This window comes from Zonotrichia albicollis, chromosome 11, assembly GCF_047830755.1.
Source record: "Zonotrichia albicollis isolate bZonAlb1 chromosome 11, bZonAlb1.hap1, whole genome shotgun sequence".
NCBI lineage: Eukaryota > Metazoa > Chordata > Aves > Passeriformes > Passerellidae > Zonotrichia > Zonotrichia albicollis.
Genome location: NC_133829.1, coordinates 1,348,696 through 1,366,417, shown reverse-complemented (window position 1 = coordinate 1,366,417; position 17,722 = coordinate 1,348,696). Strand labels below are relative to the sequence as shown.

At 42.1% G+C, this 17,722-nt stretch overlaps 1 protein-coding gene across 2 annotated transcripts in view; it reads left to right on the top strand.

Moving 5' to 3' along the window:
- MAP2K5 (mitogen-activated protein kinase kinase 5) overlaps positions 1–17,722 on the top strand; it is a 141,891-nt gene that overhangs the window by 2,047 nt on the left and 122,122 nt on the right. For both annotated transcript variants that reach the window (XM_074549101.1, XM_074549100.1), the window contains exons 2-4: positions 6,354–6,402; positions 9,922–9,989; positions 16,924–16,993. In XM_074549101.1, coding sequence (XP_074405202.1) covers positions 6,354–6,402; positions 9,922–9,989; positions 16,924–16,993 — 187 coding nt within the window. The remainder of the gene's footprint in view (positions 1–6,353; positions 6,403–9,921; positions 9,990–16,923; positions 16,994–17,722) is intronic.

Sequence of the window (17,722 nt, the reverse complement as noted above, 5' to 3'; positions counted from 1 at the left end):
TGTAGATGGAGGAGTGGGAGCAGCCCCTTTGACAGACCAGGGAGGTTTTTGGGAGGTGCACTTTCCCCTTGGTGGTTGCACAAACCTGTGGTGACCCTCTGTGCCCTTAAACAAAAGCGGAGAAAATAGGCCTGGTTTTCTCCAACTCTGCTTCATGTTTTTTGTTTGTTTTTGGCTTTTTTTTCCCCAAAATAAAGTGAAATTACCCCTGATTCTTGGTCTCTCCTTTGCCATCCTAGAATTACTGTAAATTCAGGTTGGCTATTTAAAAGTAACTAGAGGCACCGTGGCCAGTGGGTGACAGAGGATCTGGAGTGGGCTGCTGTTCTTGTCCTCAGTCAGTTCCTGTCCTCAGCCATTCTCATCAGTCCCACCTGTGCTGCTGATGGGAATTTCATTTATCCCCTGTCAGGCTGCTGCACTCAGGTGCTGCTGGTTGTGTTTCAGGAGGTGCCATCACAGCATTCACCCGGACTTAATATTGTCAGATAAATGCAGGAATTCAATGAAATAAATAATAAAATGAAATAAATGAGGCTCCAATGCACTGAGGAGTGCTGGGTGTGTCCCCACCTGGCAGCTCCAGGTGGTTTCAGGGCTTTGATTGCTGCAGGATCAATTAAAGAGCCCGGGGAGGATTCAGGTGTTCCCCGTTGGGCTCCATCCCTGGGGAGCAGCGATCCAAGGATGTTCCCCAGGCTCTGAACGATCCCTGTGGGGCTCCCCAGCTCCCTCCCATCCCTGTGCCCCTGTCCCAAGGGGTTTTTGGGATTTTCTGTCCTGCTGGAGCTGCAGAGCCGCGTTTGGGAGCAGCCCCAAACCAGGGAATGTCCCAGAGCCTGCACCCCTGAGGGCAGATTCGGGCTCCTCCTCCTTCCAGGTGGGTCCCAGGGGCTGCTCTGTGTTCAGAAAGCCCCATAAAATTATCTTTAAGGTTTTATTTTATATATTTAGATGATTTTTAAGCTGATTTTTGTTCATTTTGCCTCCCAATGAGTGTAGCGTTGCAGCATTTCAGGCTGGTGAAATTATTCTTATTATTTTATATTTTCAGGTGATTTTAAGCTGATTTTTGTTGATTTTGCCTCCCTGTGGGCGTAGCCTTGCAACCTTTCCGGCTGGTGAAATTATTCTTATTATTTTATATTTTCAGGTGATTTTTAAGCTGATTTTTGTTCATTTTGCCTCCCAATGAGTGTAGCGTTGCAGCATTTCAGGCTGGTGAAATTATTCTTATTATTTTATATTTTCAGGTGGTTTTTAAGCTGATTTTTATTAATTTTGCTTCTCAGTGAGTGCAGCATTTCAGGCTGGTGTGCAGGTTTATTTCCATCCTCATTTTCAGAGCTGTTCTTTGTGGTGTCACTTGGAATAAGTTCTGTGTGTATCAGCTCTGTGAGTTAGCAGTAAATAGCTTTATTTTTAAGGCCCCACTAAATGAATTACAATAAGCTCATTTTTTTTTCCCCTCAAGCTGTCTGCATTCCTCCTGTCAGTGGTATTTAAGCACTTGGTGTTAATTCTGGGTAACTTCACATTGTCATAGTGAGATAAAACAAATTGAATTGGAATGTGAGAGCTGTGCCTTCAATGTTTACCCTGGCATTCGAGCAGAGTTTCACATTTTCTGCTTTCTCAGAGAACAGATTTGGTTTTGGAGTTCCTCTTGCACCTGCTGTTCATTTATTTTTCCCCTCATTTTTAGGGGCTTTTCTGTTCTCTATCTCTTACATAAACCCACTTCAGCAAGTGGATAATACTTTAAAATATATAATATATATTATGTAATATATAATATAAAATATATAGTATATAGTATATAATATATATTATATATTTTAGAATAACATATGTATTATATCTATATATACTATTATATATAGTATATATGATATATTTTAGAATAAAAATATATCGTATATAACATATATATGGTATATACTATACATTGTATTATAAAATATATATTATATAATATATAACTTATGTATATAATATGTAGCATATACTATATTACATATAGTATATATGTATATATGATATATCAAATATATAATATATGTATGTTATATATAAAAATAAAAATATATGTATATTATATATAATATATTGTATTATATATTATTATATAATATATAGATAGTATATACCATATATATGTTATATAATATGTTATAATGTATAATATATATATGGTATATTCTATATATTGTATTATAAAATATATATTATATAATATATAACATATGTATATAATATGTAACATATATTATATTATATATAGTATATATGTGTATATATTATATATAAAATATATATGTATGTTATATATAAAAATAAAAATATATGTATCTTATATATAATATATTGTATTATATATTATTATATAATATATAGATAGTATATACCATATATGTTATATAATATGTTATATAACATATATATGGTACATACTATATATTGTATTATCAAATATATATTATATAATATATAACATAGGTATATAATATGTAACATATATTATATTAAATATAGTATATATGTGTATATATTATATTTAAAATATATAATATATGTATGTTATATATAAAAATATATGTATATTATATATAATATATTGTATTATGTATTATATATAATATTATAATCTGCTTCCAAGTGGGAGTATTTTATTGCTCCCGATCTCTGTTGTGATAGCAGAACATGCTCTGTGCACGTGTAATCCTTTGAAATTTGGAATAATCCTTTAATCCTGGCTCAGTCTGGGTTGGGATGGGCTGGAGCTGCTGCAGCCGCTTTGGGAATTTCACAGTGATGGGATTTCCCTGCCAGCCTGGTTTCTCTCAGATACACTCATTTAATGGAATTATTGAGAGCTGGGCCAAGCTTTGGTGTTTATTTAGTGCAGGAGTTGGGGTGTGTAATTCACTTATTGATTATCACTTAGTTATTAATTACTTTTTGATTATTGCTTACTATTAAAGAAGCCTCAATACACAGAAAAAGTTTTTCTGGAAGGGTGCAGGAAAATAAGATTTATTTTTAAAATCCCTATTTCAGAGCTTTGGGATATTTGGAGTTTTCCAAGCAGAATTTTGGGGTCTCAGAGCTGCCTCTGAACTTTCCACACCCCCTTAAATTTAAATGCAGTTTTTGAACCATTTTAAAAACAATTTCTTAGAAGCATCTCTGTGCCCATAGATGAGCATTTACCAGCATTTAAATCTGACAGAGTTGAAGTGTGTTTGCTGAGGAATTTCCAATGCTTAAATGAATGGATTTAGAAATAATTAGTACAGGCAAGACTGATTTCTTATTAGCAATAGTGGCTTTTGGCTGAGGCTGGTAAACCCTGCAGAATGGAAGAATTTTTATCAACGTGGAAATATTTTGGTGGCTTTTTTTTCCTTCTTTTTGCCTCTACAAATTTACAATTCCACAATTAATCCACCCTGCACATTTCTGGTGTGCCGTTAATAGTTCGAGTCGCATTTCTTGATTTATTTTCCCCATCCAAGACACCACCAGAAAGTTTTGTATTTATTACTTGCTTCAGTTGGCTCTGTGGAAACCCCTGTGCTGCTTTCACATTTTATTAATTGTGTCTCTGTGCCACAGAATTTTTAATATTTCGTTTTTCCTGCCGTAAATCCTGGGCTTCATTCATTCATTCATTCATTCATTCCCAAAAGTTCATTTTTTCCTGGGGGGCACCAGGGAGGGCAGAGCCACGCTGGGCATTGGGGCCGTGCCCTGGAGTGGCTCCTGAGGGGCTGGGAAATGATAAAAACTGGGAAAATGATAAAAACTGGGAAAATTGATAGAGGAGCTTCTCTGGTATCAGCAAAAAAATCTGGGTTGGAGCAGGGATGTGGAGCTGGAAGTGTTGCTGTGGTTTGGTTGGATAAATGGGAAAAACTGGAAAAAAAAAATAGGGTTGGAAGTGGAAATTTTGGCTGAAAAATGGTGAAAACTCTTCTTTGGTACCAGCAATTTTTGGTGGGTTAGAGCAGGGATTGGAAGTGGAAATGTTGCTGTGGTTTGGCTGGAAAAATGGGAAAAACTGGAAAAAAAAATGGGTTGGAAGTGGAAATTTTGGCTGGAAAATGGTAAAAACTCTTTTCTGGTAGCAGCAAAAATGGCTGGGTTGGAGGATGGATTGGAAATGGAAATGTTGGTGTGGTTTGGCTGGAAAAAATGATAAAAAAGCTTCTTGGTACCAGCAAAAAATTGCTGGGTTAGAGCAGGAATTGAAAGTGGAAATTTTGGCTGAAAATGGTAAAAGCTCTTCTTTGGTACCAGCAAAAAAAATTGTGTTGGAAGTGGAAATTTTGGAAGTGAAAAATGGTGAAAACTCTTTTCTGGTATCAGCAGAAATGGCTGGGTTGGAACTGGAAATGTTGGGGTGTTTTGGCTGCAAAAAACAAAAAAAAAAAAGGCTGGGAAAATGATAAAGGAGCTTCTCTGGTACCAGCAGAAAAAAATCTGGGTTGGAGCAGGGATGTGGAGCTGGAAGTGTTGCTGTGGTTTGGTTGGAAAAATGGGAAAAACTGAAAAAAAAAAATAGGGTTGGAAGTGGAAATTTTGGCTGAAAATGGTAAAAACTCTTCTTTGGTACCAGCAATTTTTGGTGGGTTAGAGCAGGGATTGGAAGTGGAAATGTTGCTGTGGTTTGGTTGGAAAAATGGGAAAAACTGAAAAAAAAATAGGGTTGGAAGTGGAAATTTTGGTTGAAAAATGGTGAAAACTCTTTTCTGGTAGCAAAAATGGCTGGGTTGGAGGATGGATTGGAAATGGAAATGTTGCTGTGGTTTGGCTGGAAAAATGGGAAAAAGTGAAAAAATGGTAGAAGCTCTTCCCTGGTACCAGCAAAAAAAAAAATTGTGTTGGAAGTGGAAATTTTGGCTGGAAAATGGTAAAAACTCTTTTCTGGTAGCAGCAAAAATGGCTGGGTTGGAGGATGGATTGGAAATGGAAATGTTGCTGTGGTTTGGCTGGAAAAAATGATAAAAAAGCTTCTTGGTACCAGCAAAAAAATTGCTGGGTTAGAGCAGGGATTGGAAGTGGAAATTTTGGCTGAAAATGGTAAAAGCTCTTCTTTGGTACCAGCAAAAAAAATTGTGTTGGAAGTGGAAATTTTGGCTGAAAAATGGTAAAAACTCTTTTCTGGTATCAGCTGGGTTGGAGGATGGATTGGAGCTGGAAATGTTGAGGTGGTTTGGCTGGAAAAAATGATAAAAGTTCTTTGATACCAGCAAAAAAAGGCTGGGTTAAAGCAGGGATTGAAAGTGGAAATTTTGGCTGAAAATGGTAAAAGCTCTTCTTTGGTACCAGCAAAAAAAATTGTGTTGGAAATGGAAATTTTGGAAGTGAAAAATGGTGAAAACTCTTTTCTGGTAGCAGCAAAAATGGCTGGGTTGGAGGATGGATTGGAAATGGAAATGTTTGGGTGTTTTGGCTGGAAAAAATGATAAAAGCTGGAGAAATGATGAAAGAGCTTCTCTGGTATCAGCAAAAAAAATCAGGGTTGGAGGAGGGTTTGGAAGTGGAAATTTTGGCTGAAAAATGGTCAAAGCTCTTCTCTGGTATCGGCAAAAAAATCTGGGTTGGAGGATGGATGTGGAAATGGAATTATTGGTGTGGTTTGGCTGGAAAAATGGGAAAAAATGGTCAAAGCTCTTCTCTGGTCCCAGCACAAAAAAAAAAAAAATTAAAAATTGGGTTGGAAGTGAAAATTTTGGCTGAAAAATACTCAAAGGTCTTCTCTGGTATCAGCAAAAAAAATCTGGGTTGGAGCAGAGGTGTGGGACTGCATTGGTGTGGTTTGGCTAAAAAAATGATAAAAGTTTTTCTTTGATATCTTAAAAAAGGCTGAGTTGGAGCAGGGATTGGAACTGGAGGAGTTTCTGTGTTTGGAGCTGCCTCGGGGGTTTCCAGTGGATCCCCCCAATATCTGAATATTCAATATTCTCCTGAGTTTTGGAGAAGTTCAGATCCCGGCTAAGGCTCCAAACAGCAGAAAATGGGATTTTTAAAGCAAAAAAAAAAAATTCCTAAAGCTCTGTTGATGGCTGGTTTTGGTCAGTGAGGTGCCAATTTTCTGTAACCCAAGGGAAAAATGGATTTTTTCACCTGCAGGAGCAGAGAGCACAGAGCTGTTTGCAATTAGGGGGGAATTATTTGGGAAGAAAAGAGTTTTCCTGGAGGGGAGGAGAAAAACATCGTGATGGGAGCAGGTTTGTGTTGTGCCCTAAAATCTTCTTTATTCTGGGGCAGTGGGGAGGGATTAAAGAGATTTATTGCAAATCATGCTTTTCCCATTTGGTGTTTAATGAATTTTTTTGCATTTTTAGGATGTCATTGGTCAAGTTTTGCCAGATGCAACCACCACAGCATTTGAGTGTAAGTGTGACTTTTGCCAGCCAATTCCTTTGTCACATTGCTGGGCTGTAACTGAAACAAATAAATAATTTTTATGTTGTTCTTCTTACATTCTGATTCTATTTACTATTTTAAAATAAGCGATATTCATTATACGTCACGGTTAAATATTTATGCATTAATGCAACTTTAATAATGGCACTAAAGCAAGCAATATTTTATTATTTAATCACATCTGGAATATTTCCACACAGGAGCTTTAATTACCAGCCTGACCTTACCATGCTCTTACTCCTCAGTGCAGTTTTATTGCTCAAATTAAATGAAAAGTATAAACTACCTGTGGGTCTCAGCCTAAAATGGGAATCCTCCAACCCTCCCAGCCAGTATTTAGGTTAATATCTGTTCTTTAAACCCTGTTTATTTTTATTTTTGAAGGGGTTCCTGGGGGATTGTCCTGTCTGGAGAGCAGTCAGCTGCAAAGGGGAGCAAAATACTGAAAAAATGGGAGTTTTTTTTTTCCCCAGGGGATAAAATACTGAAAAATTGGAGTTTTCTTCCAAATGGAGCAGGCTCCTGCTGCGCTCTTTTAATTTTTATTGTATTTTTCCTTCTGTTTTCCTTTGAGATGGAAGGAAATTATGATTTTTATTATGTTTTGTCCTCTGTTTTCCTTTGGATGGAGGGGATGGCAAGATCTGAGTGAGGGGGGACAGAGCAGATTTGGGACAGGGCCTTTCATTTTTATCGTTTTATTTTTATTTCTCCCCTTTTTAGAGCTTTGGGGCTCATTCTGCCTGTGGATAATCAAAGGAAATATTGATTTATGGTCCTTCCAGTCCTATTTAATGCTCTTTTTCTTTTCCCACCTTTGTTTTGAGAGAGGAAAACGCAATTTTCATTTCTGAACCTCGGCGTTTTCCCTGCCCTGCTTTTGTGCACCAGCATAAATGACCTTGCCATTTATGGGTTTTTTTTCACTTTATTTGGTGTTAACATTTGTGTTTTGTCCCACACGAGCTGTGTGTGAACTTCATGCTCCATCAGGGCAGCGCCCACAGCAGCAGTGCCATGTGCAGGAGTCTCCTGGAAAATTCGGAATTTTTGCTCTGCCTCCCAACATCTGCTCCTGTGCCTTCCCTGCGAGTCTCTAGTCTGTCATTCCCAGCTGCTGAGCCCATTTCCCTGCACTTTACTGCCATCTCAAATATGTTATGGATATTGATGCTTTTAAAGGGTTTTTTTTCCTTTTCCCCCCTGGATTTTCCTGCTTGGAGTTCAGTTCTCCATGGCTGCCTCAGGTGGGGGTGAGGGTGAACCCAGCTTTGTGTGGGTTTTGTTTTGGTGCTCCCAAATGCAGATTTCCCTCTGCTCTCCAAGCCCCAGGGCCAGCATCTGGCCCTCAGCATCCTCCCATCCGATCCCATCCCCATGGATCCCATGGATCCCATCCCATCCCATCCCATGCCATCCCATGCCATGCCATCCCATGCCATCCCATCCCATCCCATCCCATCCCATCCCATCCCATCCCATCCCATCCCATCCCATCCCATCCCATCCCATCCCATCCCATCCCATCCCATCCCATCCCATCCCATCCCATCCCATCCCATCCCATCCCATCCCCCTCCCATGGATCCCCTCCCATGGATCCCCTCCCATGGATCCCATCCCATCCCATGGATCCCATCCCATCCCCATGGATCCCATCCCATCCCCATGGATCCCATCCCATCCCCATGGATCCCATCCCATCCCATCCCATCCCATCCCATCCCATCCCATCCCATCCCATCCCCATCCCATGGATCCCATGGATCCCATCCCATCCCATGGATCCCATCCCATCCCATGGATCCCATCCCATCCCATCCCCATCCCATGGATCCCATCCCCATGGATCCCATCCCCATGGATCCCATCCCCATCCCATGGATCCCATCCCCATGGATCCCATCCCCATCCCATGGATCCCATCCCGTGGATCCCATGGATCCCATTCCCATGGATCCCATCCCCATTCCCATCCCCATCCCACCCCATCCCTTTTTTAGTTTTTAGTTCTGGTTCGCGCTGGAAAATCCGATCTGAGCGCTCTGGGCAAGGAGGGAAGGCTGGAAATCTTTCTGGATCCGTTTTTGGGATGGTCAGAGAGCTCTGCTCGGGTTCAGGGCAGATTTTCTTCTGGTTTTACTCTTTGCCTGCTTAATTTAGATTAATTTTTATTTTTCTCTGTCTCTTCATCCGCATATTTTCAATTCCTTCTGTTTGTACCACCACCAGGAATTCTGCAGCTGGGAACTGAGTTAATTCCTCAACCATTTCAAAGGGATAATGTGGATTTTTTTCGGAATATTTTGCTAGAATTTTCCTTTTTTTCCCCTGTTTTTTTCCCAGTGGTCCCAGCTCAGCCTGTTCCCTCTCCCCAGAGCTTTTATCCATAAATTCATCCCTCTTCTGCTTTCCCTCTGATCCCTCTGGTGGATGTGTGCTGCTCCAGTAGCTCTCTTCCTGTTTGAAACTCCAGTTTTGAGGTTTTTATGTTTTACTTTTTTGCATTGCTTTGGGTGTTTTTTGTCATTTTCTTTTTTTTTTTTTTTTTTTTTTTTGTGGGGTTTTTTTGGTGTTTTTTTGTGGGTTTTTTTTTTTTTATATATAATTTGTTTTTGTTTTGGGGTGGTTTTTTTTTTTTTTTTTTTTTTTTTTTTTTTTCCATTATTACCTTTCCAGAGGCAGAATGAACAAAATCCTTTTCTCACACAATTTGAATTCCTTGGGTTGTTTTTTCCTCCCAGATTCTTGGGTTTTTTTTGTTTTTTTTTTTTTTTTTTTTTTTCCAAATTCTTGGATTTTATTTCTCCCAGATTCTTGGGAATTCCAGTTTGGGGAAGGTTTTGGGGAGGGAATTCCAGTTTGGGGAAGGTTTTGGGGAGGGAATTCCAGCTTGGGGAGGGAATTCCAGTTTGGGGAGGGTTTTGGGGAGGGAATTCCAGTTTGGGGAAGGTTTTGGGGAGGGAATTCCAGCTTGGGGAAGGTTTTGGGGAGGGAATTCCAGCTTGGAAAGGTTTTGGGGAGGGAATTCCAGCTTGGGGAGGGAATTCCAGTTTGGGGAGGGTTTTGGGGAGGGAATTCCAGCTTGGGGAAGGTTTTGGGGAGGGAATTCCAGCCTGGGGAAGGTTTTGGGGAGGGAATTCCAGTTTGGGGAAGGTTTTGGGGAGGGAATTCCAGTTTGGGGAAGGTTTTGGGGAGGGAATTCCAGTTTGGGGAAGATGCTCAGCTCAGGAGAGGTTCTGGCATTAAAAACCCCACTGAGAGTGAATTCTGAGCACTCTGTGCCCCTTTTAGGACAAAAATCCCAATTCTTGTTAATCAGTACTTGGAGATAACACACAATTTTTACATTATTATTTCAGAGTCCTTGTGCAGTTTCTCTTTCCGTTTTTGGTTTTATTTGCTGCTGGGGGTGCAGGTGAAGCCCTGCCTGTGCCAGGTCTGTCCCTGTCCCCTTCCCTTGCTGACCTGGTGCCTTCTCTGCAGATGAGGATGAGGATGGCGATCGGATCACGGTCAGGAGCGACGAGGAGATGAAGGCCATGCTGTCCTATGTGAGTGCACTGCCACAAATCCTCACTTTTCCCTGTGGTTATCATATTTTTTGGTGTTTTATTGTCCCACAGTGTTTGGCTGGGCCTTGTCCCCGTGTTCAATTCTAATTTTTGATATTCTGCACGGAATGGAGGTGGTTTCACACCAGATCCGTGGGCAGGCTCCACTTCAAAAAGAAAAAAGACTTGTTCACTTACTGATCATATCAGAAACATTAAGAATAATGCATCTTAATGACTTTTGCATTAGGTATAGTGCAGGCTAAATGGACTATCAATTTCTTGTATTTTTTATGCAGTACTTAAAGTAACGGCTCATTAAAAATGAACCCCTGGGCTCTAAAAATTTTTCAAAATCTACTTTCATCTGGAGACTGCCTCACCCCTCCTCACAGAGGAGTTTCATTGTAGCTGCAGGCTCAATATTCATGGAGGATTTAAAGATGTGGTTTGTGTTTTTCAGGGCAGATGGATGTGCCTTTGTGTAGGTAGGGCTGTGTGAAATCTCTGCGTCCCCAGAAATAGAAATAAATATAAATATAAATATAAATATAAATATAAATATAAATATAAATATAAATATAAATATAAATATATCCCATTAATAGAAATCTCCTGCAGAAGGGGAAGGGAGAAACTGATGGCCACAGAACCATTTGGATAAAGGGGGAAAAAATATCCTTGAACTTCTCTTTTCAAAGGAAATGAGTGGGCACGAGGGGTAAAAATGGGGATTTTCCCTGTGGTCCAGAAGGACCAAAATTCCCATAAATGACCTGGGAGAGCCCAGCCCTGTTTGGGAGCACCCAGAGCTGATTTTGGGGGAATCCAGAGGATCCCAGACTGGTTTGGGTGGGGAGGGAGCTGAAATCCCAGCCAGGGAACATTCCCAGGCTGCTCCGGGAATTCCAGCCAGGAATTCCTTCCCAAAAATCCCACCCCAATTTCCCATTTCCCACTCTGGATCCGTTCCCTGTGTCCTGTCCCTCTCCAGCTCTCCTTTAGGATCTCAGAGCATCTCCTGATCCTTCCCTTCTCCAGGAGTTTCTCCATTCCCAGCTCTCCCAGCCTGGCTCCTCCCCATGCTCCAGGGGGCTTTTGGGGATTCTTTTGTCTCCCCAGATCCTTGGGAATTCCAGTTTGGGGAAGGTTTTGGGGAGGGAGTTCCAGCTTGGGGAGGGAATTCCAGCCTGGGGAAGGTTTTGGGGAGGGAATTCCAGCTTGGACAAGGTTTTAGGGAGAGAATTCCAGTTTGGGGAGGGATTCCAGTTTGGGGAAGGTTTTGGGGAGAGAATTCCAGTTTGGGGAGGCAATTCCAGCTTGGGGAAGTTTTTGGGGAGGGAATTCCAACTTGAGGAGGGAATTCCAGCTTGGGGAAGGTTTTAAGGAGAAAATTCCAGCTTGGGGAAGGTTTTGGGGAGGGAATTCCAGTTTGGGGAGGGAATTCCAGTTTGGGGAAGGTTTTAAGGAGGGAATTCCAGCTTGGGGAGGGAATTCCAGCTTGGGGAAGGTTTTAGGGAGAGAATTCCAGCTTGGGGAGGGAATTCCAGTTTGGGGAAGGTTTTGGGGAGGGAATTCCAGTTTGGGGAGAGAATTCCAGTTTGGGGAAGTTTTAAAGAGGGAATTCCAGCCTGGGGAAGGTTTTAAGGAGAAAATTCCAGCTTGGGGAAGGTTTTAAGGAGGGAATTCCAGCTTGGGGAAGGTTTTGAGGAGAGAATTCCAGCTTGGGGAAGGTTTTAGGGAGAGAATTCCAGTTTGGGGAGGGAATTCCAGTTTGGGGAAGGTTTTAAGGAGGGAATTCCAGCTTGGGGAGGGAATTCCAGTTTGGGGAAGGTTTTGGGGAGGGAATTCCAGTTTGGGGAGGCAATTCCAGCTTGGGGAAGGTTTTGGGGAAGGAATTCCAATTTGGGGATGGAATTCCAGTCTGGGGAAGGTTTTGGGGAGGGAATTCCAGCTTGGGGAAGGTTTTAAGGAGGGAATTCCAGCCTGGGGAGAGAATTCCAGTTTGGGGAAGGTTTTGGGGAGGGAATTCCAGTTTGGGGAAGGTTTTGGGGAGGGAATTCCAGCCTGGGGAAGGTGCTCAGCCTCAGGAGAGGTTCAGGCACTAAATCCCAGCTGAGAGTGAATTCTGAGCACTCTTTCCCTCCCTTTTTGGCTCCTGCAGCTCCCTCCCCCCAGAATTCCCTCTTTTCCTGGGAAATCTCAGCCATGTTTTGCCTTCCAAGTGGCAAACTGTCCGGTTTTCGGCTGTTTGGAGGGCCTGGAAAGGCCCGGGGTGGCCTTGGGGCAGCCGCGTATCAAAGGACGAGAAGAGGCTTCAGTTCTTCTTTCGGTTTTTATGTTTATTAATTGTTTATCTAAAAGATTTTCTCTCGGCCCGACAGAGCTCTGCTCAGCAGCCAGCCATGAGCACACTGTGCTGCCCTCCGGACAGTCACCTATCTTTATACCCATGGTTACGTGTACAATATTTATCATTTTTCCCCAATACCATTTATTCTTATTACCCAGTGCACTTTCAGTAATAACCAATCCAAAGGTGCCACCATCACCAAAGAAGATGGAGAAGAAGAAGAAGAAGAAGGACAGGACACGCCCCAATTCCTCCATCTTACTTCTCTAAACCCCCCTGTACAGAAATCCTAAACCCTGTGTTTCCCTCTCTAATTAACCAATCCCTTCACCATTCACCCCGGTGAAACCCTCCTGTCCTCATACAGGTGTCGTCTCCTGTGTAGGATCAAAGTCCAGCCACCAGACACTTCTGGAACATTCCAGGACTCCCAAGCCCCCCAAGGGTGCTCTCGGTGACACCTCAGGACTCAGATCCTGAGATCCCACAGCAAACTTTGAATTTTCCTCCACGCCTTGGGAAGGCCATTTTTTTGCTATGCTCCCCAGCTCACTGTTCAAGTTTCAGTACATTAGAGTTGTGATTGCCCAACTCTCTGCTTTCCCTGCAAAATGATGGGATGCCTGGAAATGACTTCTTTCTGCTCCAGCAGCTTCTTCTTCTCTGAAAAATTCTTCTCCTCAGTTTTAAACTAATTTTTTATTTGATGGTTGAACTTCCTCGCGTGCTCTGGGCTCCGTTTGGGGATGTGTTTGCCAGGAAATAAATGTTGTGAGCCTGGGGAATGGATTCATTCGGAATCCTGGGGAAGAGAAATGCTCACTCTGAGGCCTGCAACCAATACTGGGAGCATTGGCCGGCTGGGAAAGCGTTTCAGGGAATTCTCATGCGGTGCAGGTGTTCTCGAAAATGGAAATAAAGTGGATTTCTTTTCAGTTTATGGAGAAAAAACCAATTCCCTGAGATTTTGGAACATGTTATAACTGGGAAGATATGAACATATTATAACTTTGGAACATATTATAGCTGGGAAGATATGAACATATTATAACTGGGAAGATATTTGGGGTCATTTTAGTAATTGGGGTAATTTTGATTTTTTTGAGTAATTTTGATTTTTTTTATTTGGAGTAATTTTGATATTTATTTGGAGTAATTTTGATATTTGGAGTAATTTAGATTTTTTTTGGAGTAATTTAGATTTTTTTTGGAGTAATTTAGATTTTTTTGGAGTAATTTTGATATTTATTTGGAGTAATTTTGATACTTATTTGGAGTAATTTTGATACTTATTTGGAGTAATTTTGATACTTATTTGGAGTAATTTTGATATTTATTTGGAGTAATTTTGATACTTATTTGGAGTAATTTGGATAATTTTTTTGGAGTAATTTTTTTGGAGTAATTTTGATTTTTTTTTTGGAGTAATTTTGATGTTTATTTGGAGTAATTTTGATGTTTATTTTGAGTAATTTTGATTTTTTTTATTTGGAGTAATTTTGATGTTTATTTGGAGTAATTTTGATGTTTATTTGGAGTAATTTTGGTGTTTATTTGGAGTCATTTTGATACTTATTTGGAGTAATTTTGATATTTGGAGTAATTTAGATTTTTTTTGGAGTAATTTTGATATTTATTTGGAGTAATTTTGATATTTGGAGTAATTTTTACTTCTTTTTTTTTGAGTAATTTTGATATTTATTTGGAGTAATTTTGATATTTGGGGTCATTTTGCTACTCATTTGGGGTCATTTTGCTACTTATTCGGAGTAATTTCAATATTTATTTGGAATTATTTTGATATTTTGAATAATTTGAAACCTTCCCTTTAGGTTCTTTCCTTTATGAATTTGACAAGACCTTAATTGAGGTCCGGAATTCCCTGGGATGCTGCAGCAATGCTTTGGATCAGGCCGATGTTGGGGGCTGTAAATGGGATTTTTTCAGGGCCGGGCAGTGCAGTTAATTAAGGAGCTGTTGCCTTGTATCTGTATAAAAAGGCAGTAATTTTTTTGACAGCCACTGATTGGAAAGTTGCTTGCAGCTCTCTGAAAGCAAGGGCTACACGCTGTGGATCAATAAGTGGCAAATTTCCCATTACAAAGAATACCTGAACAATGTTCCAAATAGCCACTGGCATCTTCATTTTCCACGGAAACCTCCACGCTGGCCTGTGGAGGACAAACCATTTTCAGACAATTTTTCCAGACTACTTGTTAACAGTTATTGCTGTCCCAAAAGGTTGACAGCTTACATGATTGATATTTCATTTACTTGTCATCGCTGGTGAGTAATGGAGAGGCTTTTCCTCCCTCTCCCTCCCGCTCTGTTGTGTTTTTGGGGGGCAGGAGCCGCTCTCAGGTGGGTTTGTTCCAGTTGGTAATTCCAGGGAGGGATCAGGAATGGTTCTGTCCCCAGAAACATCCCCGTTCATTCTGCGTGGGGGTGTCTGCAGCTCCTGGAATTCTCTTGGTGAAGTGGGAATTCCAAAGGTGAAAGCTCATCCCATGGGCAGGGAGCAGCTTCCAGCACCCCAGCCTGGCCTTGGATATCCCAGGGATCCAGGGGCAGCCCAAGGCCAGGAATTCCTTCCCTAAATCCATCTCAATGGCCACTTTTCCAGTCTGAAGCCATTCCCTGTGTCCTGTCCCTCTGTCTCCTGTCCCTTTCCAGCTCTCCTTTCTCTGAGCTCTCCCTGATCCTTCCCTTCTCCAGGAGAACATTCCCAGCTCTCCTTTAGGATCTCTGAGCTCTCCCTGGATCCTTCCTTTCTCCAGGAGAACATTCCCAGCTCTCCTTTAGGATCTCTGAGCATTCATTCCCTGATCCTTCCCTTCTCCAGGAGAACATTCCCAGCTCTCCTTTAGGATCTCTGAGCATTCCCTGATCCTTCCCTTCTCCAGGAGAACATTCCCTGATCCTTCCCTTCTCCAGGAGAACATTCCCAGCTCTCCTTTAGGATCTCTGAACGTTCCCTGGATCCTTCCCTTCTCCAGGAGAACATTCCCAGCTCTCCTTTAGGATCTCTGAGCATTCCCTGATCCTTCCCTTCTCCAGGAGAACATTCCCAGCTCTCCTTTAGGATCTCTGAGCATTCCCTGATCCTTCCCTTCTCCAGGAGAACATTCCCAGCTCTCCTTTAGGATCTCTGAGCATTCCCTGATCCTTCCCTTCTCCAGGAGAACATTCCCAGCTCTCCTTTAGGATCTCTGAGCTCTCCCTGATCCTTCCCTTCTCCAGGAGAACATTCCCAGTTCTCCTTTAGGATCTCTGAGCTTTCCCTGATCCTTCCCTTCTCCAGGAGAACATTCCCAGTTCTCCTTTAGGATCTCTGAGCTTTCCCTGATCCTTCCCTTCTCCAGGAGAACATTCCCTGATCCTTCCCTTCTCCAGGAGAACATTCCCAGCTCTCCTTTAGGCTCTCTGAGCATTCCCTGATCCTTCCCTTCTCCAGGAGAACATTCCCTGCTCTCCTTTAGGATCTCTGAGCTTTCCCTGATCCTTCCCTTCTCCAGGAGAACATTCCCAGTTCTCCTTTAGGATCTCTGAGCTTTCCCTGATCCTTCCCTTCTCCAGGAGAACATTCCCTGCTCTCCTTTAGGATCTCTGAGCATTCCCTGATCCTTCCCTTCTCCAGGAGAACATTCCCAGCTCTCCTTTAGGGTCTCTGAGCTCTCCCTGATCCTTCCCTTCTCCAAGAGAACATTCCCAGTTCTTCTTTAGGGTCTCTGAACGTTTCCTGGATCCTTCCCTTCTCCAGGAGAACATTCCCTGCTCTCCTTTAGGATCTCTGAGCATTCCCTGATCCTTCCCTTCTCCAGGAGAACATTCCCAGCTCTCCCAGCCCAAGCATCCTGCTGGCTTTGGATGCTCTCAGCTCTTTCCCAGCCCTTTTTGCCCATTCTGAGGGGTTTTTAACCAACAAACCCCCCTGGATCGCTGCAGCAGCTCCTGCTCAGTGTCTCGGGGTGTCTGCAGGGAATTTTTGGGGTTTCAGCTTTGGGGTCCTCTGTGCTGATCCTTCATCACTGCCCGGAATTCCAGATCCCTTTGGGGCTCCCTTGGAGTTTTCAAAGTGCCTGGTTTTGGGGTAATTTAGGGATTCCCTTGGAGTTTTCAAAGTGCCTGGTTTTGGGGTAATTTAGGGATTCCCTTGGAGTTTTCAAAGTGCCTGGTTTTGGGGTGATTTAGGGGATATTTAGGTTTTATTTGCACCAAGGCTTTGTGGCCGTGTTTGGTTTTCCTGGCTCCTCCAGCTGCTGCATTTGCTGGAGGAGCAAATTTACAGCGTGGAATATTGCAAATATTGCATTTGCAGTGTTCCATGCTGTGAATGTCTGATTTCCTCACCTGCTGCAGCATCCCCAGCTCTCCCAGCCGAGAGATCCCTGTGGCCCCACAGCTCCCTGTTATAAATTCCTTTTTTTGGGAGTGCTGCAGATGGACAGGAACCCTCTGAAGGCTGATCTGCACCCTGGCGATTGCAGAGAAAATGAAAATACACAGAATTACACAATCCATAAGTGCTTTTACCATTCCTGGCTTACTGACTCATCTCTTTTTTTTTGTTTTTTTTTGCAGTATTACTCCACTGTGATGGAGCAGCAAGTGAATGGACAATTGATAGAGCCTCTGCAGATCTACCCACGAGGTAAAGCTGAGCAAATCCCAACCCCAGCCTGGAACAGCTCCTGGCACGTTTTGGGCAGGTTGAAATGCACACAGCATCGTGTTTACCTCGTAATTTGGAGAGAGGAATTCATTCTTGTGGGGAGTGTGGAGAAAAGTGCATTTATTGCATAGAAAGCAGCTAATTTCCTGGAGTAAATTAGACTAACGAGGTTTGCAGAGTACATATTTAAGTGCATTTAAAGAACTCGCTGGTGATGGTTCTTTCCAAGCAAAGCAGATGAATAACTGAAGGCTTGGATGCTGATGAAAATTGGGCTTTTTAGAGCTGTTTTGATGTCATTAATCAGCCTGCCAGGCTGGGGAGTGTCCCTGTCACCACTGCAGCTCCAGCCAGGACAGGATTTTGTCTGAAATTTGGGCATTTATTTATTTATAATTATTATTTCTATATGCCCAGATATTCACCAGCACTTCAATAATTCTGAACAGGGACAGATGTAATCAATGCTGTGGACTGAGGCTGGTCAAAAATAGGTCATCTCCAAGCTGACAGAAATCCACAGGCAGCTCGGGAGGGTTTTTTGGGAATGCTCTCCCTGAGCTCCAGGAATGGCTGGAAAAAGCCTCCTTAAAAAGCATTACATAATTCATTCAGCTCTCAGTGGCCAGGCTCTGAGTCTCTGCCTCTTAATTGATGGAACTGAGAAGGTTGAAATTCTCCAAGTAAATCTCCCAGCAATAAATTAAT